The 24,226-nt window shown below is 41.8% G+C and overlaps 1 protein-coding gene across 1 annotated transcript in view; it reads left to right on the top strand.

Moving 5' to 3' along the window:
• The first annotated feature begins 245 nt into the window (after positions 1-245).
• Positions 246-24,226, top strand: part of ALDH1A2 (aldehyde dehydrogenase 1 family member A2) — a 325,601-nt gene continuing 301,620 nt past the window's right edge. Inside the window, exon 1 of the mRNA XM_025390363.1 lies at positions 246-329. Coding sequence (XP_025246148.1) covers positions 300-329 — 30 coding nt within the window. The 5' untranslated portion in view covers positions 246-299. The remainder of the gene's footprint in view (positions 330-24,226) is intronic.

The raw sequence follows: 24,226 nt of genomic DNA, 5'->3' as shown, positions 1-24,226 counted from the left end.
TTCAAGTAGTGAACAAACAAAGGAAAGCTTTAAAGTATTGTGGAGAAACTTAGAGTTACAATTTTAAAAGAGACAAGTGAACAGGGGATAGCCAAGAAACAAAGGAGCCCACGTTGCATTCCACCAGAGACAGCACTGAAAATAAAAGCAAGGAGAGATGATCACATCCCAGTTATCATCTGTGCTAATTGGGACTGGGAAGCATTTGCCAAAGGTTGGAGCTGCAGACTCCAATGCTCAGAGCAGCAGGATGGCTCTTGGTGTCTGGATGCCTTTGGAGTTGTACATACAGCTTCTTTATGAAAGGAAGAAACTGGAATACAACAAAGGTAGGGTTCTATTTTAAGCCACAGCAAAAGAAAGAAATGCAGACAGTGAGCCACAGCCTTCCACCTCGAAGATCACCACATCTTAGGCTCAGACTGACGTTGTCCCTTCTTACTACCTCTTCTCCAGGGACTCGGAAGCGACAGCATTTCACCACAGCAAGCACATTTAAATGTTTTGTCTATGATTACAATATTATTTATTTATAGAAAACAAAAAATGGCAGTAGCATTTATATATGTGTTTATTTATTTTTGTTATTACAGTTCAGTAAATTTTTTATGAGACTATACAGGTTTGGAGTGTTTTCTCCAATCCCGACTTTCCTGTATGTCCTGTTTTTTTATTATGCATAATTCCATCACTTAGTGGTTTTAGAACCATATACCACATGAAGGATGAAATTTCTTCATACTGATCACTGTTTACTCCTCTGTGTTTGGCTCACTTTTTCTGTTTGTCTTTTCTCCCTCCTTTTCCTCCTTCATTCCTTTTTTTTTTCTTTTTTTTGACTTTTGGCTTTTGGAGATTTCTCTCACTTTCTCGTGATCCCAGAAAGGCATTTAAAGTCATATTGGTTGTAATTTATGCAGGATTCAGTTTTTAGCAGCAGGACCTTGCAGAATATTCAATCTACTATACACCCAGCAGTGAAAGTCTCTCTCCACCTTTCCTCTTGCATAAATTTGTGGAAATCTCTCATCCATCGATGGTCTCTTCTGATTCTCTTCATTGTCATTGACTTTGTCCCTTTTCATTCCTTCAGTTTCATCTTAATGTGGTCTCTGCAGGGAGAAGAGATAAATGGATGTGTGTTCACACATTACTCGGAACCACACACCAGAACTGGTTTTTTCAAACTTAACATTTAAATATGCTCTACTTTGTTCATTAAAGGTTTTAATTGTGCGCACAAAGACACATTAAAAATAAATTAAAATGTCAAACTGAGCTCTAAGGAAAAAAAAATTATCAGTTAATGAATTGCAAAGTAATGAAAAAAAATTAACATTTCAGAAAGCAATTTCCAGATTTTCAAAGCTTTTTTTTTTTTTTCAAAAGTAAGTCTAACTTGTATGTAAGGGCCTTTGCCTACATATTTATTTATTTTTATTTGTTTAAATCAGTGATGTCAGAAGGTAACCCTTTAACTATCTTGAGATGATCTTTAGGCTTTTGTAACATTAATTACTCTTATTCACTGTGGATATTGGTTACTCACATGGCCATGGCTACAAAGCCTTCTTAAAAATAAGTTAGAGGTTTTCCTTTTCTGATTTCAGTATCTGACGAGTCCATGTTCTGAGCAGTATACCTCTCAGTTGATAATAATACCTCTGCATTCATTTGAGATGGACATTTAGAAATCTTCTTTCAAATATGTCTGCAAAAATAAGATTTTCCACCAGAGTATTTGTATAATTCAGCACTGTAGAAAAAGAGTGGTTAAAGGAATCTCCAGAATAACTAAACTAGCTTGTTTCTGCAACATACCTTGGCAGTAATAATTGTTACTGTTTTAACCCCCCGTATGAAAGATCTTTTTTTTTTTTTACAGTGGCCCAAATTATTTTCAGGGCAACAGCTTTCCTACAGAAATCGAGAGAGGCAATAAATCAACGGCATGTTCTTCCTCTTCAGAATCTGAAGGCTTTGTCATATTCTTCAAGCCCAAACCTAGTAACAGAAAAGGACTAACGCCTGTGCTTAACTATTAGGTCCTCCTCTCTCTTTCGCACACACACATGCACACGCACCCACACTTGGAACTTTGAATTTGGGCGGCAGTGTCACAAGGATGAGATACATGATTGGAGTCATTTCATCAATCCATGCTCTGCTAAGGACTTTGGGCTATTCCTGCCACTAAAATTTTTGAAGATGTCTATTTCTGCCTCTTTCCCACCTGGTTTCTTCAGTCTTCTTTTCAGCCATGTGATCTTCCTTCCCTTACGTTCTGTTTCTGTCTAACCTACCTAGTTATCTTCTATTCTTTGCTAACAAACTATGCTAATGTCATTCACCTTTTGACAAAGTGATTGAAGGCCACAGGCCACCAAACAGGGATATTGTAAGTGATGTCAGTTACATCAGTCACATCTGCTTAGCTCTATAAGCTGGAATTGTATTAAATAGTACCAAGAACACACTTTATCACTGTTAGTGTTCAGAACCATAAAAGAAATGATCTGATACAGCAAAATCAAATATTACTCCACTTTGATTTCATTTTCACAATTGGAACAGGAATCAGATTCTGCACAAGAAACTTATCAGAAACAGGAAGAACAACAACTGATCCAGCCACGAATTCTCCTTGTCCAGCCTAACCAGAGTAGAGGGGCTGCACTCATTTGATTCAATAATTTCTACTTTCCTATGGTTTCTGTTAACCTCTTTAAATTTTAAAATACTTTTACTTCTGAGACATTTCGACATAAATGAAATACTATAATAAAATCAATGCATGGCTGGGCACAGTGGCTCACACCTGTAATCCCAGCACTTTGGGAGGCCGAGGTGGGCGGATCACCTGAGGTCAGGAGTTCAAGACCAGCCTGACCAACATGGTGAAACCCCGTCTCTACTAAAAATACAAAACTAGCTGGGCATGGTGGCACATGCCTGTAATTCTAGCTACTTGGGAGGCTGAGGTAGGAGAATCACTTGAATCCGGGAGGCAGAGGTTGCAGTGAGCTGAGATCGTGCCTCTGCACTCCAGCCTGGGCAACAAGGGTGAAACTCCATCTCAAAAAAAAAAAAAAAAAAAAAAAAAAATTATACACACACACACACACACACACACACACACACACACTCTACATGGAACTGGGTTCAGGAGCTGTAATAGAACAATGAAAAATAGTGGTTTAAAAAAGTTAATTTTTTTTGGTCGTAACAAGAAGTTTGGAGGTAGGCAGCGCACAGCCAATGTGGTATCTCGGAGCTGTCTCTGGGACCAGACTGCTGCTTCTCACTGCGTCTCCAACATTAGCATCACCCTAGGCAGCTTCCATCCCCATGGTCTAAAGAAGGCTGTGCTACTGTCAGACAGGAACGGGGCCTTCTCCATACCAAAAAAAATTGTAGTTGTTGTTTTAGTGCATCAGGAAGCACATTCAAGGGACTTTACCTGCATCTCTTTGGCCAGAACTATGTGATATGGCCCCTCCAGACTCCAAGGAACTTTGGAAAAGTGACATTACCAATCTCATCAAAATTGGGGTTTTGTTAACAAAAAAGAGAGAGTGGATATTGGGCAAACAACTCATGAATGTCTGCTGTTGCCTACTACTAGGGTGTAATAGATGTTAACATTTTCCAAATTTGCTTCAGAACCTTTTCTTGGTTTTTTTTTTTTGTTTTTTTTTTTTTTGAAATAGGGTCTCAGTCTGTTGCCCAGGCTGGTCTCAAACTCCTGGGCTCAAGTGATACTCCCTCCTTAGCTTTCTGAGGAGCTGGGATTAAATTACAGGCATGTACTACAATGCCCAGCATAGACACTTGTTTTCTTTAAAAGACATGAAACATTACAAAGTAAAGCTAAAGATGTATCTTCATCTCTTTTTCCTCTCTTCTACCTCAGAGGTAACCATTAACCTGAAACTGGTGTGCATGACTCCCAGATGTATTTTTGTACTTTGACTACATACATAAATTTGATTTCTGATAATGTCAGGCTAGGTAAATCAAGCCCACCCTCATGATAAATAAGCCTGAACCCTACCTAAACTACACATGCATAAATATACATTTTTCTAAACGATATTTAAAATCTTATCAAAGTGTTAGAGAACTGACAAGGTCATAAAGAGCTAGCAGGCCAGAATTTAAGGAACAGTAGAAACTAGAGAGGCTAGCTAAACACTAGCTACACTCGGCACTGAGGCAACCCGGACTGCAGTGTCCTGGGGTTGGACTGGGGGCAGATTTACTTCCGGTTTACCTTACCCTGGGGGCGTGGTCTTCTAGGACCAGCTTGATATGTAAGAGGGTCTCCTATTAGATTCCTAGTCTCTGGTTGGGCCCTAGGCCATTGTCTCTTTTTTCCCCTTACGAAAACTGAAGTCAAGTTTGCCTATATCAACAAAAGCCCTCAGGGCAAAGGCAGTTTCAATGCTCTGATGTCCTACTTGCACAGATGGGCTATCCGTAAAGGCAAGGACAGTTAACACTAGAGAAGCTATTAACATTCAGATTTCACGTTTCTCGTGAACCTTATGATTTTCTTCCTTATACATCAAAAATTTTTTTCTCTAATATCTTATCTCATTGATTTTTTTTGAAATCAATATAGTTATTTAAAGTCATGGATTTCTTTTCTATAAGTACTACTTTATTTACATTCCCACAGTTTTAATATATGGTGTTTTATTATGATTTATGTATAAAACATTTCTAGTTTGTTGACCCAAAAATTATGTATAAATATACATATTTTTGTAAACATATTTATTGAAATATATGGTACATTCAGAATAGTACATAATCACAACAGAATAGCTGCATAGGCCGAGGTGGGTGGATCACATTTCAAGAGATCGAGAGCATCCTGGCCAACATGGTGAAACCCTGTCTCTACTAAAAATACAAAAATTAGCTGGGTGTGGTGGCGCACGCCTGTAGTGCCAGCTACTCAGGAGGCTGAGGCAGGAGAATTGCTTGAACCCGGGAAGTGGAGGTTGCAGTGAGCCGAGATGAGATCGCACCACTGCATTCCAGCCTGGCAATAGAGCGAGACTCTATCTAAAAAAAAAAGAATAGCTGTATAAATATTCACAAAATGAACATATCCACGTAGACACCATCCAAATCAGGAAATAAACAAAACTCTGACAGTCTTTTAATTGAATTGTTTAGTTCATTTACATTTAAAGTAATTTTTGATATATATAGATTTGAGTTAATCATGCTATTTTCCATCTGTCCTTTGTGTCCTTATTCCTCCTTGATTTCTTTGGAAATAATTTTTAAAATATTTCCTTCCTATATTAACTTTTTAGTTATACAACCTACTGTATTCTTTTAGAAAATACAGTAGACATCCTTGACTTGTTATAGTCTAGCTTATTTTAACAGTTTTACCACTTCCCAAGCAATGCAAGAAGCTTAGAATGATTTAACTACATTTACCTCCCTCTTGACCTTTGTGATACTGTTTCCATATATTTTACTTCTACATATGTAAAAACTCCACAAGGCTGTGCTTTAAATAGTCAATGTTATTTTCTACTTATCCACATATTTACCCTTTCTGTTGCTTTTCATTTCTTCTTACAGTCCCATGCTTCTACCTAGGATCTTTAACTTATCAATTATAGCAATTTATTTATTTATTTATTGAGATGCAGTCTCGTTCTGTTGCCCAGGCTGGAGTGCAGCGGTGCAATCTTGGCTCACCGCAGCCTCCGCCTCCTGGGTTCAATTCTCCTGCCTCAGCCTCCCGAGTAGCTGGGATTACAGGGATGCACCATCTCACCCAGCTAATTTTTGTATTTTTGGTAGAGACTGGGTTTCACCATGTTGGTCATGCTAGTCTCACACTCCTGACCTCAGGCGATCCGCCCACTTCACCCGCCCAAAGTGCTGGGATGACAGGCGTGTGCCACCGTGCAGGGCCAATTATAGCTATTTTAAAGTCTTTGCATCCTCACACTAATATGTGGATTACCTATGGGTTTGCCTGTATCGTTCGTTTTTCCTCCGGGTTATTGGCCTACTAATATTTTGTGGTATGCCACTGTAGACATTTTTGAAAAGTTTAAAAAGTTTCCGGAATGTTGTGTTTTAACATAAGGAGTCCCTTCTTCCTCTCTTAGGCAGATAAGGCAAGGGGCTAATCACCTGAATCAAGTTATGCTTTGCGCTGATCAGGGCTGGGTTGAAATTTTTCTAAGACTGGTTCCAAACTCCCAAGCTTTTGATTGAGAGCCTGATGGGTTTCTGCCTTTTCATCCCTGAAAACCTGCAGGAGATTCAGCTCCATCACTCCTCAAAAACCTGGTAAATTACTAAGAAAGAGGCTGGCTGTGTGTTTGAGGCAGGCCCGCTCTCCAGGGGGACTTTGTCTCATGTGGACTGGGAGACTAATGGATTTTTCACTCTGCTTTTGGAAGCCCTTGGCCTAGCTCCTTGGCTTTCTGTGGGTTACGCAGGACTCAGTAAATGTTCCATGGGGAAAATCAGCCACTGTTTGGGGCTTGGGCATCTAGTGTCACATGACTGCCCAAATCCAGTAGATTTCCTCCGCATGGGCCAAGCCCAGTCCTCAGTTTGCGCACAGAACTGGCAAAAAAAGAGGAGAAAGCTGCTGGCAATTTTCAGCTCACTCAAAAGGGCTTTTAACAAAAGTCTTTCCTTGTGAAAATCAGACTAATCTAGTCGTCATTGCTTCCATTACTTGCTAATACCTTAAAAATACAATTTTGTAATTTACCCAGGTTTTCTAGCTGTTGAAGTGAGAACACGGGGCTGCCACTGTCTACTGTATTCTGCCCAGGAGCAGAAGTTGACTCCTCTAATAATTTAAAATATACAACACATATACTTAAAAAAATCTATAATTAGTCAATATCACTACTCTTATTTTGACTACTATAAAAACTTTAGAGGAGTAAAATTAACAGTAAAGAATGTAGGAATGGCAAATACACAAGCAGCCACTACCCCTAGGACTGAGGCAGTTAGACATCTGGAAAGGGCTTTCTCCCCAGGTGAGAGTCAGATTTTACTGAAGGGGTATGGTTGAGGTCCCCTGCATGGTGGAGAAGTCTGCTTAGGCGCCACAGTCTGGGGATGGTAGGCAAACTCGCTGCTAGAATGCTGGCAACACTGCTAGCAGACCACCTATTAGACTGCCAGTGATGAACTTTCCTGGACCCACCCACTGTGTTGCAGTGGAAGTCATTGGGAAGCCACCTGCTAGGGTGCCCATAGAACTTGCTGGAAGCTGTGCACCATGTGTCTCTTACATGTTACTGCTAGGAAACAGGCCCTCACCTGCAAACTGCCCACTGGCTGCCACAGGAGCCGGAAGAGTAAAGCAATAGAACCAGAAACAGAAGCCCCTTCCTCCTGCTGGTCCTTCCACGGCCCTCTACTGTCAAGGACTAACATTGCAACAGCTGGGGTCTGGCTCTACATCCCAAAGGAGGGCACAGAAGAGTGGACTAAGAGCCAAGAGGAATACATTGATAATTGGCACAGATTTTCTTTTGCTCAGCCTTGCTACTTGCACCCCATCCTTCCTTTGTTCATAGTTTGATTTCTGAAGTACATCCTTTAGCAATTATTTTAGCAAGGGTCACTGGATAAATTTTCTCAGCTTTGTTCATCCCAAATTGTCTTCATTTTACCCTCTTCCTTGAATAATAATTTAGCTGGGTATTAAATTGTACATTGACTGGTTATTTTCCTAAGTACTACAAAAACATTATTTCATGTCTTCTTATGTCTGTGGCTCTTATTAAGATTTTTGCTCTTAGTTTAATTATTTGTAGGCAATCTGTCTCTTGTTGCTTTAAAGATTTTCTGAGTTTTGTTTTCTTTTTTTTTTCTGGTCTAGAGTTTCCTATCAATGTTGCAGGTTTTTATCTTATTTGGAAGTCTGTGTTTCCTCCATCGGTGGAGTCATTTTCAGAAAATCTCTATCAATTCTGGAAAAATCTCTCCCATTAACTTTCCAAATATTGCCTTCCTAATTCACTCTGTTTTCTCCTTCTGGAACTCCTATTATCTGCATGTCGATGCTTTTATTCTTTGCTTTATGTATTTTATAGATATTTTTGTCTAACTTTCTGTGCTGAATTCTGTGTAGATTGCTCAGTTCTTCTTGTCCACTATTTTCTCTACAGCTATGTTTAATCAGCTCTTGAGCTCATTTTTTGAAGTTTTGTTTTTCATTTGTAAAAGTTTTATTTGGTTATTTTTCAAATCTATTTCTTGTCAAGTCTCTTTCTACTAATTTACAAATTTTCTTTTAAGTATATTTATAATATTTTCTTTTGGATTGTTTTATTATCAGAAGTTAGCTTAGTTCTAAGCCCATTCTCAATTCTTTATTCTAAGTACTTTAGTTCTAAGCCCATTTAGTTCTAAGCCCAGTTCTAAATTCATTATTGTATTTTACTGTATATTTGACAATACTTAAGGGTGCTTTCCTTGTGAGTTTTTAAATTTTGGATTGGATGTATATTCAGTATTTTGCTTTTTGGAGAATGCTGTGCAACCTTGACTGAGGAAATAACTCTTCATAATGTTTTTGTGTTTACTCATGCTAGGTAATATAAATTTGTATCTTTAATAGCATAGGCCAGAGATTTGTGATGTCTCAGTGGTATCAGTCTGGGTCTAATCAGGAGACAGAAACCACACATAATAATTTAAACAAGTTACTTTACTATAAGGCATTATTAAGCTATGATAACAGAGTAACTAAAAAGATGTAAAGCGAATGCTACATTGAGACTCTAGGGTTGAGAGAGAATACCCAAGGAAGGGCACATTTGGACAGCTTGGGGCCTCCTCGAGGCTGGGGTACAAACCTCATTGGCAAAGATGCAGCTGCAGCTCACAGGAAGGAGAGGAGTTTACTGCAGCCCATCCACAGTTACTGGTCAAACAGGAAACAACCTTCTGGGTACAGCCATACCAAGGTGTGAAGTCTGAAGCACGGGAAGTCTAATCAGAAGGACCATGGAAAGGTGGTCACAGGACTGGCTGGAACAGTGAGGTCACCGAGGGACCGTGCAGAACATCACTGGATGTCCCCCTTCACCCACCCTTCTGACCAGCCATGCAGCAGGAGCAATAAAAAGCCAAACCCTCACACAGGAACCAGGAAGAGAAGCCCCTTTCCTTCTGCAGTGTCCCTCCAGCGCCCTCTGCTGACAAGTATAGTATGATCCTTACTGTGAAGGAAAAAGGCTTACAGTGTTCAGACTATAATCCCAGACCAGGTATTACAAGGTCAAAGCGGGGAGGCAATGAATTAATAAATGATTCAGTTTATCAATCCATCTGGATTGGTATTTTTCTTCTCCAGAATGTGAGCAAAGACACCCTTGATCTATGTACCAGTAAATAGATTATTGTTAGTCCACCTTTCTGTACAGGTGCCACCCTTTGAGAGTTCAGGTTTTAAGCAGTGGCCCTATTCCCACTCCCTACCTCACGCGGACTCAAGGACTTTTTTCGTGTTCCCACACAGGCATTAAAGTACACGCCTCTAGGAAACTGGTGTCAATATCTTCTCATCCAATTTGGCAGCTGCTCATCACTTACTACTTTTACGTTCTCTTTTTGTTTTCATCACTTGGGAATTTCTTTTTCTTGGTTGTGAACTCAGCTGTGCATTAAAAACAAAGTGACGTACATTATACCTAGCATTTCTAAGAGGTCTTAGAGGGAAGAGTTCAGTCTCTATTCCTCTGGCAGCTTAAGAGTACCTGTTCTTGTTCTCTTTTGCAACTTTCTGGGGCGGATATCTTTTTTTTTTCCCAGAAAAGGTCTGGCTCTATCACCCAGGCTGGAGTGCAGTGGCATGATCTCAGTGCACTGCAACCTCTGCCTCCTGGGCTCAAGCAATCCTCCCACCTCAGCCTCTTGAGTAGCTGGACTACAGGCATGCATCACCATGTCCAGCTCATTTTTGTATTTTTTATGGAGATGGGGTTTTGCTATGTTGCCCAGGCTGGTATTGAACTTGTGAGCTCAAGCAGTCCACCTGCCTCAGCCTCCCAAAGTGCTGGGATTACAGGCGTGAGCCACCACACCAAACCTTGGGCCAGAAAACTTCTTGAGACATATGCTAGAAGATTTAAAATGTAAATAAAATAACCCTCACAGCAAGTTGTATTATTTTATTTTAGCATATCATCAGACCATGGCTGCTAGTTTAGGTGATTAATGAGCTAGACTATCTCAAGCTTGGTGGACTGGCTTGTACAGTGCTTGTGACCTGTGACTTTCATATGTGCATTTTAAAAACACTGCAGAGATGAATTTGTGCCAGCAAGAAGGGATTTTAATTTCCACCTGAGGGCTCTGCATACTTTGGTGGGTGTGTAACCAATTTCCATTTCATTAGTTATGTAAGATGTGACTTAACTCAATAACTGGATCCGGTCCACATTTCTGATTTACTTCAGCAATGTATTAGCACAACATATAGATTATGCTATGCATTGGCCTTACCCTTAGTTTAATTTTGGAGGTTGGTGTATCATTTTACTGGAGAAACTTACGCTCTAGAAATGTAAGGAGACTTTCTCTGAGCTTCTGATACATTATGCATACATCTATACTATAGTGCCTATCAATTGCAATGTGATTTCTGTTTACTTGCTGACATTCCCTTCAAATTAGATCTTAGAGGATGAGATCTTTTATGTGCCCCAGGGCCTCACACAGCTGCAGAAGGGAGATGATAATTAAATAAATTTTGAGTAAAACACATTTTGCCTATGATCATACAGCTAGAAGTAACACAGCAGTGTGTACAGCCACTATACTCTAGTACTTTAACTGCAGCAAAAGGCATGTGAGGGAATTATAGCTGGGTAGGTAAGCAGATTCCAGATATTAGAATATTTTGTATACCATACTTGGATTTTTGAGTTCTCTTAAGGCCATGGGGAACCATTCAGGAGTTTCTATGTGAAGGGTGAGATGATGAGAAATGCATTTGGAAAGATCAATTTGTTGGTTTTGTGTAGACCCTATAACCATATAAACGGCTCTTATGAAATATTGGTGGAATGAGAACGAATACAAGAATAAATCAGGAGGTGCACCTTGGCTCTCCACAGTACACTTTGGTTCTATTGTCCGAGACAGAGTGCTAGCTGGGAGGTGTTATGGACTGAACCGTAGCCCCTCCAAATTCATATATTGAACTCCTAGCCCAGGACCTTAGCACATGACAGCATTTGGAGATACCAAAGAGGTAATTAAGTGAATATGAGACCGTTAGAGTGGGCCCAAATCCAATCTGATGGTTTTCCTCATAAGAAGAAAAGATTAGGACACAGAGAGAGACACCAGGGGTGAGCATGCATACAGGGGTGAGCATGTCTCTTGTGAAGAGACAGCAAGAGGGTGGTCATCCACAAGCCAAGCAGAGTGGTCTCAGAGGAAACCAACCCTGCTGGTACCTTGATCTTGGACTTCCAGCCTCCAGAACTATGAACGAAGAAATTTCTGTTTTTTGCCACCCAGTCTGCAATATTTTGTTATGGCAACCTCAGCAAACTAATATAGGCTGGCCCAGTGTGACCATCCCTACCTACTTTGGAGTAAAATCTGTAGGAGTGATGGTAAAGAACATTTTAGAAGGAGTTTCCATTAGGCATAAAAATACTTCCTCAGGTGTAGAAGATGAAGTATTAGGATGTCTGCCCCAGACCTTCCCAGGTTTAAGGAGAAGGTTGATCAGATTTTGGTAGATTCCTGCCTGAAAGTAGAGGAACTCATTAAGTGGCACCATGACATATTTTCTAGCCTTCTGGGTTTTTATTAATTAGTTAAATTATTTATTTAGTATTTATTAAACATGTAAATGTAGTCTGCATTGGAGCATATAACCAGGTTATATTCTTGAGGTTAAGTAACCCAAGTAATTAATTAGTTAATTAATTCCTACTAGTTAGACACAGACCTTGCCTTCTGCAATGTAACAGTTTAGTGAAGAAAGATAGACATGAGAACAGATAATTACACAAAAGCACAATCAGGGCTATAACAGAGATATTATGATTGTGCTGTAGGAACACAGTACACCTGGGGAGTAAGAAAAGGCTTCCCACAGGAGGTGATTTTAAACAGGGTCTTAAATTGTATGTAGGAGCTCATCAGGCTAATAAAGGTACCAGGGGTGGAAGAGCATTCCAGACCGCGGGAAAACTCGGGGCAGAAGCTCAGAGACATGAGAGGGCATAGGGTTTTTGGGGATCGGTGAGAACTGCAGTGGGACAAGGCACATAAGGTGGGAGCAGAGAGCCATGAGCAATGCCGCTGGGAAAGTAGGCTCCTGCCGGGTGGTGGAGGACCTGGGACTCCACGCTCATACCTTTGACGCTAATTTTCTAGGCAACGGTGATTGGGTGGGTGAACAAGATCACCGTAGCCACTGCGGAGGGACCCAGCTCTCCAGTGGATCATCCTTGCTACCCCATTGGCTAGTTCTAATGTGCCCACGCGTTTGGCCTTTTGGCTGCATTGACTGCTGCCTTGGTTCTCTGGGTTTCTCCCCTTTTTCTGAGTTTGTCTCTGAGCAGAGTGAGAGGGATGTAGAAGGAGAGGAGGTCAGACTGGTGGGAGGGGATAATAATGTAGGCCTAGATGACCTTTTGGCTTTTTCTGTGAGTGACAACAGAATCTTTGGAGAGCTTTGGGCAAGGAGTAGAGAGATTGGTCCTAGGTACTAAAATGATCATTCTGGATGCTCAGTGGAGAAGAGACTGTGGAAAGCTAAGCATTGAAGCAGGAGTTTCACAGATGCCAGAATGGTGATGTTCCTTTGAGGACGGGTAAGGACATTTTTGGTTGCATGAAGGAGAGTTGCATGGCCTTGGGTGAGAACACCAGGGGAGGGGGTGGCAAAGGGAACTGAAGTAAGGAAGCAAAGGCGCACATGGGGGTTGAGAAGCCCACGGACACTGATGAAGTTAGACAGTTCTTGTTTGCTTTGCTACCCAGTGTTGAATTATCTCCCTACTTGGGAGGGAAGAGAATCTGTCATTGTGTGTTGCAAGGCAGAGCTGCCACCTCCTTTAAAAAAGCTCTTGGCAGAGGATGTCAGAAAGAATGGGCTGAGGACCTAGGCTCAGCCAACTGGAAGTCCACACCCACAACCCTCCATCTCACTGGAATAATCCACAGAAGATATTCCATCAGCTAATAAATTCTTTACTGATGACTGCAACAAGGTGAGGCTCTTGCTAGCAGCAATGATACCAGAGGTGGTATCTCCAACAGAGGCCCCTTGCCAGTGGCTGGGCTTCCTCTCTCTCATCCTGCCCCCTACAGGACTGGCTTTCCCAGTCAGTTCTGTTGCTTGCAACCAACAACTCTGCAGATCCAGTGGTGAAAGGTGTTTTTTTACCCCAGAATTTTGCAGAGTACTACTTTTTAAAGAAAGTCAGTTCTAATTAGAGCAACCCTCACTCAAGATTAGATAGGGGGTAAGAAGAGGTCACAGAAGCTGTTCAGTATAAGATTGTATTTATATAGGAGGAGAGCGGGGGTGAGAACAAAGACAGGCAGATGCAAGGATGACATGAAACAAATTAAAATGTCTTATGCGATCAGTTAGAATACCTCAGTAAAATTGACACATGATTTTTGTGACTTTTTTCTTTTAAATTTATTTTAACAATTCTTTTGAAGAGAGCTACTGATTAAATATTAATTCTGTTCTTAGTTGAGTGTTCTGATTATGTAGAAATAGTTTCCTACGGACTAGAAAAGTTGAGCATACTTTTCATGGTTCCTTGCATCTCATAAGCTTTCTAAGTGGAAGAAGCCTGATTTTATTATCAGTTAGAAGCTTCAGTTTCAAATAATCATTGTGGTTAAAGCACTGGACCGGAGTCAGAAGTTTTTAGCTGTGAAAACTCAGTTTCACTCCATTCTATTAAGGAATTTGGAACAAATGATCTTAAAAGTTTCCCACAGCCCCAAAATTTTGATTCTACGTTTAACTATTAAGAACTTATTAGGGCATTTTAAACTGGCAGAAAAGTTTAGAAAATTGAGTAATGGACAGGAATGTATCTATTATTTAGCTTTAATGTAACAGTTTGCAGTATTTGCTTCTGATTTTTCTTTTAGTTTTTAAAAAATTTCCATTTAACCAAAATTGACTTTTTTTGGTGTACAGTCCTATGAATTAAAACATTTTTATTGTGATAAAACGTACATGAAATTTAGCAACTGAACCATTTTTAAGTGTCCAATTCATGGTGTTAAGTATATACACATTGTTGTACAACCACCACCACTAGCCATTTCTAGAACCTTTTCATCTTCCCAAACTAAAACTCCATATCCATTACGCAATGAGTCCCTTCCCTCAGTCCCTGGCAACCATTTTCTTTGTGAAATTTAGTCCTGTGAACTTTGTTTGTTTGTTTTGTTTTATTTGTTGTTTTTGAGATGGAGTCTCGCACTGTTGCCCAGGCTGGAGTGCAGTGGCGCGATCTTGGCTCACTGTAAGCTCCGCCTCCCGGGGTCACGCCATTTTCCTGCCTCAGCCTCCCAAGTAGCTGAGACTACAGGCGCCCGCCACCGAGCCCAGCTAATTTTTTGTATTTTTAGCAGAGGCGGGGTTTAATTGCGTTAGCCAGGATGGTCTTGATCTCCTGACCTCGTGATCCACCCGCCTCAGCCTCCCAAAGTGCTGGGATTACAGGCTTGAGCCATTGAGCCCGGCCAGTTCTGTGAATTTTAATGCACTTGTAGATTTGTGTTACCATCACCACAGCTGGGATACAGAAGAACCCCACCACCCTGGTGCACTATTCCTTTATAGTCCCATCTTCCTCCTGACAACCACTAATCTATTCTTCATCACTATAATTTTGTCTTTTCACAAATGTCATAAATGGAGTAATAAATTATGTGACCTTTACTACCGGTTTCTTACACGCAGCGTGATGCCTTCAGATCCACCCAAGTGGTACAGTGTGGGTATCCACGGTTTGTTCCCATTTACTCCTCCCTGTGCACCTCTCTTCAACCCCACTCCTCTTCCTCCCTTGCCAAAGGGAACCCCTGCCCTGAAGTCAGTGTGTTAGAATCTCATGAATATTTTAATAGTTTTAGCCTCAAAACAATATGTTTTTTGTTTCCTAATGTTTAAAATGTAAATAAATGACATCATAACATAAAAACCATGCTGTAAAATGTTTCTATAACTCACCATTATGTTTTTGAGGGATATCCACGTTGGTGCCATGTTAATGCTGGGTTACAAATCTTCATCAGTCTATAATATTCTGTTATATGACTACATCATGTATTCATCTGTTTGCCTGTGGAGGAACATGTTTTTCCCTGTCTGGCTCTCTGTCTCATTATCTCACACTGAATAGCAGTACTTGGTTCCCTCCTAAACCCCACCCCCTTCCCCAGGGCCTCCAGTCCCAAAGCAGGCCTTGCTGATGGTCAGAAATACCCACAATGGGGGCAAATCCCAAATCTCATCTTCAAGCTGGCTGCTTGCTTGGCTGAGTAACGGGGCGGAGCCTGTGTCTGGATCCCTGGACTCCTCAGCCCAAGGTGTGAATGAGGTCTCAATCCTGGATGTGTGTTGCAGTCTCCAAAGCAGTCCTTTAAACAGGGAAGAGGGAGAGGAGAGAGCGTAGGAAGGAAGAGAGAGGAGAAGAGGGAGAAGAGAGAGAAGGAGGGAAGAGAATGGGAAACGGGAGGGAAAGGAGAGAGAGAGGGAGAAAGAACTAAAGAAATTAAGTCAGAGTTTCTGGGCAATGGTATTTTTCTAAAAACTTATCAAGTTAAAGATGCAGCCAGGGTAACAAACCCTTGATTAAAACGAACAAAACAACGTTCCAGGCAACATTTTCTAGCTTTCCAGAAGGTTTGGGAGCCCCAAACCCTGACTCTCCACTCCCTCCATCTCCTACCGCTTTTAGCCCCTGTGGCCCTGTGGCAGCCGCCATCTGAGCCTGCTTTCAGAAACAGGCACCAAAGCCCTCGTCTCAGTCCAGCTCCTGGTGGGCTTTCTTGTCATTTCTAGTACACAGGGATGTTGATCTAGTTTCTGAGTCTCACTACAGTGTATACGTCTCCTCCGTTTGTTCTTTATCTGATCTTTCTATATGCTGGAGCAAAGATGTTACCTGAGAGCGTGAACTTACAGAAATGTTTCCTATCTCACTTTTGAAAGCCACTTTACCCGCTGAATGACTGCTATTGTACCTTCAAAGGAACTTACGCTGCCACCTTATAAATACCTTCTTTTTGTGTTTTGCCTTTTTTAAATGAAAAGTTACTGCTTTTTCCCATTTCGGAAATAATTCATGCTTGCAGTAAAAAGTTCAAACGCTATGGAAATGTATGACTTAGGAAATGAAATAATGTGTTTTGTTATTTTCCCCCTGCAGATGATGACCACAAAAAATCTTGAGCCTATTTTTCCATATGTTTACCATACACATACTAACATTAAAAAAAATAAAAATGAAATTACGTTGGAGAATGGTAGGGCCAATTGATTTCTGCACTTAGTGTATCATGGAAAGTTTTCAGTACTTACTTTACTTATTTCATTATTTTTAATGTACACACGGTGTTCCTTTGTCTGGTTGTACTGCGGTGCATTTACTGAGGGTCATTTGGGAAGTTTTGGTTTTGGCATCATAGATGATGCTGAAATAAACTTTTGTTATGTACATCTGTGTGCATTTATGCAAGGTCAAAAACTGCTTTATCTCTTAGAACAGAAGTGAATGCATTTGCAGGGGGAAGGAGAGAGCGGAGGGAGGTTGGTGCCCTTCTCAGCAGTCAGAAGGCAGTAGAGGCTTGGGGCTACTTTAGACACTCGGCCGTAGGAGAATGTATCTCCCGAGTCTCAAAACTCTCAATGCCACGCACACCATGACAGGTTCCCTTCACTCCACCCTCTCCTGAACCTTCTGGATTGAAGAACAGCAGTCTCCAGAAGGTTAATTTGGAAAGGTTAGGGCAGTTTGGGTTTTTGTTTGTTTGCTTGTTTTATCTCTAGATTGCTTATAAAGTGTAGTATTTTTCAAACTGCAGAGCTGTGATGCATTCATATTATGAAATAAAATTAGAGGGTTACAAACAAGCAATTGAAAAATAGGGGACAGAGCGAGACTCCATTTCACACACACACACACACACACAAATAGAATAGTACAGAAAATAAGAGTGCATCACGTGAAGTAAGTGTAAGTACTGTTTACTTGAAATTTTATTTCAGGTGTGTGTGTGTACGTGTATGTGTGTGTGTGTCTTAAGTCAGGTTCCCCAGAAGCAGAGCTCAACAAAAGAGTTCTGGGTGTACGTGATCTGGAAAAGTGAGGGGAGCTGGCTGGGGCAGGAGAAGAAGCTGAGCAAGAGTATGTGCTCCCAGCCTGATTTCTGTGGCTTTGATGCTTGAGTTGTTCCACAGACCTGGTGCTGCCTTAGGGAAGGGGTCAGCCTGTGAACCCCCAGGTCCACCATCAGTTGTGGGCTGTGGGCTGATCTGAGGAGTAGGGGTGCATAACCTGGAAAGTCAGCTCCTGTTCTGCAAGGACAGTTCTCCAGAGGATGACGCCGCTGTGATCTTCACCCACTGGGGATGAGTGCCCCAGTCTGAATGAGGTTGCCAATGGTGTCCTTTACTGGACCTGACAGACAATGTATTCCTTCTTAGTGTGGGTCATGGCAAAAAAATGTTGGAGAAGCACTGGATCGGAAGAACTTAGTCTATCAACCTGTGGTAAAGAAAATGAGGCCTTATCACTATCTTTTCCTGATTTCATTAGACAAAGGCAAGTTCCACATATAATTAGAATTTTGTCCCCATCAGAGAAAAAGTCACCACAATTTCTGAATGAATCCAGAGTGGGAAAGAAATGCAGAAGACGTTTTTAATAGGTTAAGCTTAAGCCTTAAGGTCCAGGATATATCTAAGGAGGCTTAGCGCCTCTCCTGGGTTAGAGCAAACCACCCTGGAGGTGAGGTAGGTGGGCTCTTAGGGGAAGCTTGAAACCCACAAGAAGCATGGCACGTGTTCAGGGAGCATTAATTTTACTCAGCTAAATATTTTAAAACTTGGTGGGTTTTTTTTACGACCATAAATATAAGATGCAACAGAATGTGAAATTCACATGAACTTTTAAGATGAAGAATAAAATTACAAAGAGATTTCAGATTATAGGTTGCCACTTTGGACTATTCTCCTAGGCTCTCAGAGGTTCTTGTTCATTTGCTTCTGCAGTTAGGCAGTCAAGGAGAAAATTAAGAAAAGCAGTAGTTAGAGTCATTATTATTCACCTTTCAGGAGAGTCCAGTCAACTTGGTAAGCTGGGCTCTGAATCCTCCAGGCTCTGAACAGATGACATTCATCCAACAGGCAGTCTTGATCACCAGTCCTAAAATACCAGAACCATCTGGTCAGTCAAGAGATAGTTATTAAGCACCAATAAGGTGCTAACATTGGGGTTAAAATGATGAAGAAGACAGACCATCCTGCTCTGATGGGCCATTCTGGTCAGGGGAGACAGGCAAAACCAAATAAACAATGTGGTAGTCATTAGAACTATGCACCAAATCTTTGGGCTTCCTGGGTTGAGTTAACTCATGCTAACTCTGCTGGAATGAGGTCCTTGGGGGTGGACCCTTGACCAGTTCTGGCCAATGAGTGGTGAGTGGTGAGTGGAGGTCCTTGGGGGTGGACCTTTGACCAGTTCTGGCCAATGAGTGGTGAGTGGAAGTATGGTGCCATTCTGGGCTGAGCATTTTGTGCAATGCTCTCTAAAGCTTTCTTTTCCCTCTGGCACCATGACCAGGGCAGTGCTCCACATGGTCGCTGCCCGTCAGCCTGGTCCCTGAGCCGAGCCTCCCAGTCGGTCCACAAAGCACATGTGGTGTGAAAAAGCTAGAAACTTTTACTATTTAGCCTCCTGAGATTTGAGCATTGTTTATTATTGCACTTTAATGTAAACCACCTTGCCTGATATAAACCAACAAATTAAAACAAGTTCTGATAACTGCCTTGAATAAAATGAAGAGGTTGTTAATAGCACATGACAGAGGGTGGCCTACAGGTCAGGAAATGCTTCTGTGAAGACATGAAATGTAAGTTGGGATCTAATCCATCCAGATAATGGGTATTTCCACCATGGTTTTGCTGTGTTACCGAGAGGAGTGAAGTAGGCCCTTGAGTCATAGAACCAGGACAGGCAAGAAATAGGAGACATAAACTTGCTCAAGGGTACACAGCTAATTGTTGGCAAAGCTGGTGCTCTAACAGCAGCATCTGGGCTTGGGTCCAGGCCCTTTTCACTCGGGCTGCCCCAAAGGCAAGTGAGGTGTCTAGGGTGCAACACTGAAGGAGACATGCTCTCTGGGCCTACCCTGCATTTGCATGACCTGAGAGTCAGTGCCTCCCTAAATGTGTCCTGGAGACTCATTCTTAAACAGGCACTCATCCTCAGGGTCACACAAGGGTGAGGAGGACACTGAAAGGTTACCTTCTTAAATATTTGTACCCTAACCACCCTGCTGGCCTCACCCTAGTCCCAGCTCTGTCCACACCATTGTTCTTAGTGAAAATAACAAACAAGCACACAACATTCAGGTGACTGTGGCTGTGTCCTTGGCATTCTGGGTGTGTCTGCTGATCTGATCTGAAAATAGCACTACCCTCATTGAGATCCTGTGACAGACATCACAGCACTTCGAGACAGGAAAGTGCAGTTTTTGATCTGCCAAAAATTGGCTTTCTAAAGCCATTGGTGGGCAACCGAGTAAGGAGACGAGGGAGTGAGTTTCAGGAGTTTTAGGAAGATGGGGACTGGCCTGTGCCCATCTTTCCCCTTGGCAGGGTAAGAGCCTTTCATCTCCTCTGAAAAGGGTAGTTTCAGTTGCAGAGAAGGAATTTAATGAAATGCATTCCCACAAGGTGTCAATGACTAACAGTACCCTGTTTCCTGGAAGCCGGTTTGGTAAACAATAGGAGAAGCTAGCAGATGATCTTTGTAGAGCAGTTCCTGTATGTAGACATTGGGCTGGTGCTTCATAAGCATTTAATCTCATTTATGCCCTTTGGCATGATGAGGTTGGTGATTGGTTTTATTATCACCACTGTATTAGTCCATTTTCAAGCTGCTGTAAAGACATACCCGAGACTGGGAAGAAGGAGGTTTAACTGGACTTACAGATCCACATGGCTGGGGAGGCCTCAGAATCATGGTGGGAGGTGAAAGGTGCTTCTCTCATGGTGGTGGCAAGAGAAAAATGAAGAGGAAGCAAAAGCGGAAACCCCTGGTAAACCCATCAGATCTCGTGAGACTTATTCACTATTACGAGAATACGAGCATGGGAAAGACCGGCCCCCGTGATTCCATTACCTCCCCCTGGGTCCCTCCCACAACATGTGGGAATTCTGGGAGATACAATTCAAGTTGAGATTTGAATTGGGACACAGCCAAAACATGCTACCCCCTGTACAGAGGAAGAACCTATCTCTCTGGGTCTAAATAACTCACCCTTTGAACGTTTGTGTCTAACTGGTACTCACTTGAGGACAGTGGGCACAGAAAGGGTGAAAACACCTGACTGGTGAACAGAAGTGCTAACCTGGAGAAGAGGAAAGAGAACAGAAGACAAACAAAGCCGCCTACTTTACAAGGTTGTCAACCCAGGTTAACTTTACCCTGACTGGGATAAAATTTACCAACGCCACCACCTCCTGGACCATGGTTCTTAAGAATTTTCTGCTAAGCTTGGTGAATAAGTGGGTGCGTTTTCAACAAAAACCAATGTTTGTATAAACTTTCAGAGGCATGGGAAGCCTCCATTTTGTCACAATCTTATTTCATTCCATTTTACCAAGGTAGACCTTATAAATCATGGAACCCACCCATTGTAAATGGATGATTTGGGGTAAATTTATACAACTGTACAGCCATCACCACTGCATCACTCCAAAAATTCCCCATGATGCCTGACACTCCCTTTCCTACCTGCCCCTCCTCTACCCCTCCCCACCTCCACTTCAGCCAATTTCTGCTTTCTGTATCTATAGTTTTGCTGTTAGTAGACTTTTCTTATAATGGAATCACACATATAGACTTTTATGTTTGGTTCCCTCACACAGCGTAATGTTTCTGAGTTTTGACCATGTTGTTGCTGAGTACTGTTCCATTGTGTGGATACACCACAAGCTATGGTTTGAATGTTTGTTGTCTCCTTTGAAATTCATGTTGAAACTTGATGCCCCATGCAACAGTATTAAGAAATTAAGCCTTCAGGAGGTGATTAAGCCATAAGGGCAGAGACCTCATGGTTGGGATTAGTACCTTAAAAAAGGGCTAGAAGGAACTAGGTAGGAATCTTTTGTTTTTCTTTTTTTTTTGTTCCTTCCACCGTGTGAAGACACAGCATTACTGCCATCCAGAAGTCACAATGACAAGGTGCCAGCTTAAAAGTAGAGATTGGGCCCCCATCAGACACCAAATACTAGCATCTTGGTCTTGGACTTCTAGACTCCAGAACTGTGAGAAATAAATTTCTGTTGTTTATACATTAGTCAGTGTCAGGTATTTTGTTATAGAAGCACAAATGGACTAAAACACCACATTTTTAAATCCATTCACTACTTGATGAACATTTGGATTGCTTCCAGAGTTGAACTATTACGCCTAATGCTGCTATGAACATTCATGTACAAATCATGTACAAATAAAATCATGTTTTTATTTCTCTTGCGTACATACCTAGGAATGGAATTGTAGGTTGTATGGCGGATGTATATTTAACTTTTAAAGAAACTGTCACACTTTTCAAAAGACACTGCAACCATTTCACATTCCCACAGTGTGTATGAACATTCCAGTTTTTCCATATCCTTGCAAACACTTGGTACCATCGGACTTCTTTGTTATAGACATTTAGCGGATGGTATCTCACTGTGGTTTTAATTTGCACTTCCCTACAGTCTAGTGGTGTTGAACATCTTTTCACATTTTTGTTAGCCATTGATACATCTTTGGTAAAATATTTATTCAAATCTTGACTCATTATTAAATGCTAAGATTCTTTTTTGTTTGTTTGTTTTTGAGACAGAGTCTTGCTTTATCTCCTAGACTGGAGTGCAGTGACATGATTTTGGCTCACTGCAACCTTGGCCTCTCAGGTTCAAGCAATTCTCGTGCCTCAGATTCCCAGGTAGCTAGGATTACAGGTGTGCACTATCATGCCTGGCTAATTTTTTTATTTTTGGTAGAGATGGGGTTTTGCCATGTTGGCCAGGCTGGTCTCAAACTCCTGAGCTTAAGCGATGTGCCCGCCTCAGCCTCCCAAAGTGCTGGGATTACAGGTGTGAGCCACAGCATCCAGCCCAATTTTTTTTTTTTTTTTGAGATGGAGTCTTGCTCTGCTGCCCAGGCTGGAGTGCAGTAGCACAATCTCGGCACACTGCAAGCTCTGCCTCCCGGGTTCATGCCATTGTCCTGCCCCAGCCTCCCGTGTAGCTAGGACTACAGGTGCTCACCACCACGCCCAGCTAATTTTTGTATTTTTAGTAGAGAGGGGGTTTCACCATGTTAGCCAGGATGATCTTGATCTCCTGACCTCGTGATTCGCCCGCCTTGGCCTCCCAAAGTGCTGGGATTACAGGCGTGAGCCACCACGCCCAGTCAATTTTAAGAATTCTTTATATGTTTTGAATATAAGCCTTTATCAGATACATAAAATGTTTTTTTCCCAGTCTTTGGCTTATATTTAAATTTCTTTTGAAATTAAAATGAATTGAAGGCAGAAGTTGTTTAATTTTGATGAAGTCCTGTTTATCACTTTTTTCTTTTACAGATCATGCTTTGTTGTCATATCTAAGAAATCTCCATCTAAGCCAAGGTTATAAAGATTTTCTCCTATGTTTTCTTCTTGAAGTTTTGGATTTCAGCTCTTAAATTTCGTTCTAGGATTATTTTGAGTTAATTTTGTGCAGCCATATCTTTTGAACCTGCCTCTTGACAGATGAGGAAACTGACACAAAGGGGCTTGGCTCTGATTCTTTTTTTTTTTTTTTCCTAAGAGACAGAGTCTTGCTCTGTTACTTGTGCTGGAGTGCGGTGGCATGATCACTATTCACTGGAGCCTCAACCTTCTGGGCTCAAGGGATCCTTCTGCCGCAGCCTCCTGAGTAGCTGGAACTACAGGCATGTGCCACCATACCTGTCTAATGAAAAAACTTTTTAAAATAGAGATGAAGTCTCACTGTGTTACCCAGGCTGGTCTCGAACTCCTGGCCTCAAGCAATCCTCCCTCCTTGGTCTCTCAAAGTGCTGATTACAAGCATGAGCCACTATACCCAGTCTCTCAGGTTCTTAAGCAAACTAGTGGTAGAACTAAAACAGGTGATTGTTAGGGTCCCTCTCACACAATGTTTGCTCCTATGGAGTTTATTCTAGTCCACATCTTCCGCCTTTAGGGCTGCATGATTGTTGTCTCTCACCTCCCCTGTGAAAAAGCCCTGTCTAGTGTTTAAGCCAGATTCTTCTTGTCAGCACGGGTCCACTGTGTCTGCTCCTTGACTCAGTGGAAGCAGTTGCTCAGCACCAGCCTCCATACACTTGGAAGCAGCTGAGCCCATGTCATCCCCGTTTCTAAATAGCTTTGGCTCCTTTTCCGCCTGGGGGCTGTCTCTGTCCCTTTCAATGCTTGCACTGCTTCCTGACACTAATGTGCTGTACATGGCGGGTGCCACTTGGTGTTAGAACATTATAGCTTTGAAAGCAGGGGACGCCTGGGAACATATCATTGGATGGATTTCCCAGAGGATGTTAGAGGGAAAACCATTGCTGACTTCCATTCCAATTTGTCAAGCAAGACAGCTGGAATTGTTAGGCCTTTTGTGTCCCAGGAGTCTCTTGGGGAGTGGGCCAGGGCAGAGAGGACCTGTGAGAAAAGGATAGGCAGGAGAACCCCAAAAAAATCATACTTGTCACTCACTTATACACGCACAGAGCTGATGCTTTATCCTCTCATTGTACTTTTGGCCCAACTGTAATATCTGTTCTTTTTGCCAGGTCCTGAAAAGATTGCATCAGCCCTTTAGCAATTATCTGCCTCTTGATGAAGCATCAGAGCAGGTGTGCATACACCTGCCAGCACAGAAAAACCTTAACATAAAGTTGAATACAAAAAG

Source organism: Theropithecus gelada, chromosome 7a (assembly GCF_003255815.1).
Source record: "Theropithecus gelada isolate Dixy chromosome 7a, Tgel_1.0, whole genome shotgun sequence".
Lineage (NCBI taxonomy): Eukaryota > Metazoa > Chordata > Mammalia > Primates > Cercopithecidae > Theropithecus > Theropithecus gelada.
This window is presented reverse-complemented; position numbering and strand designations above follow the sequence as displayed.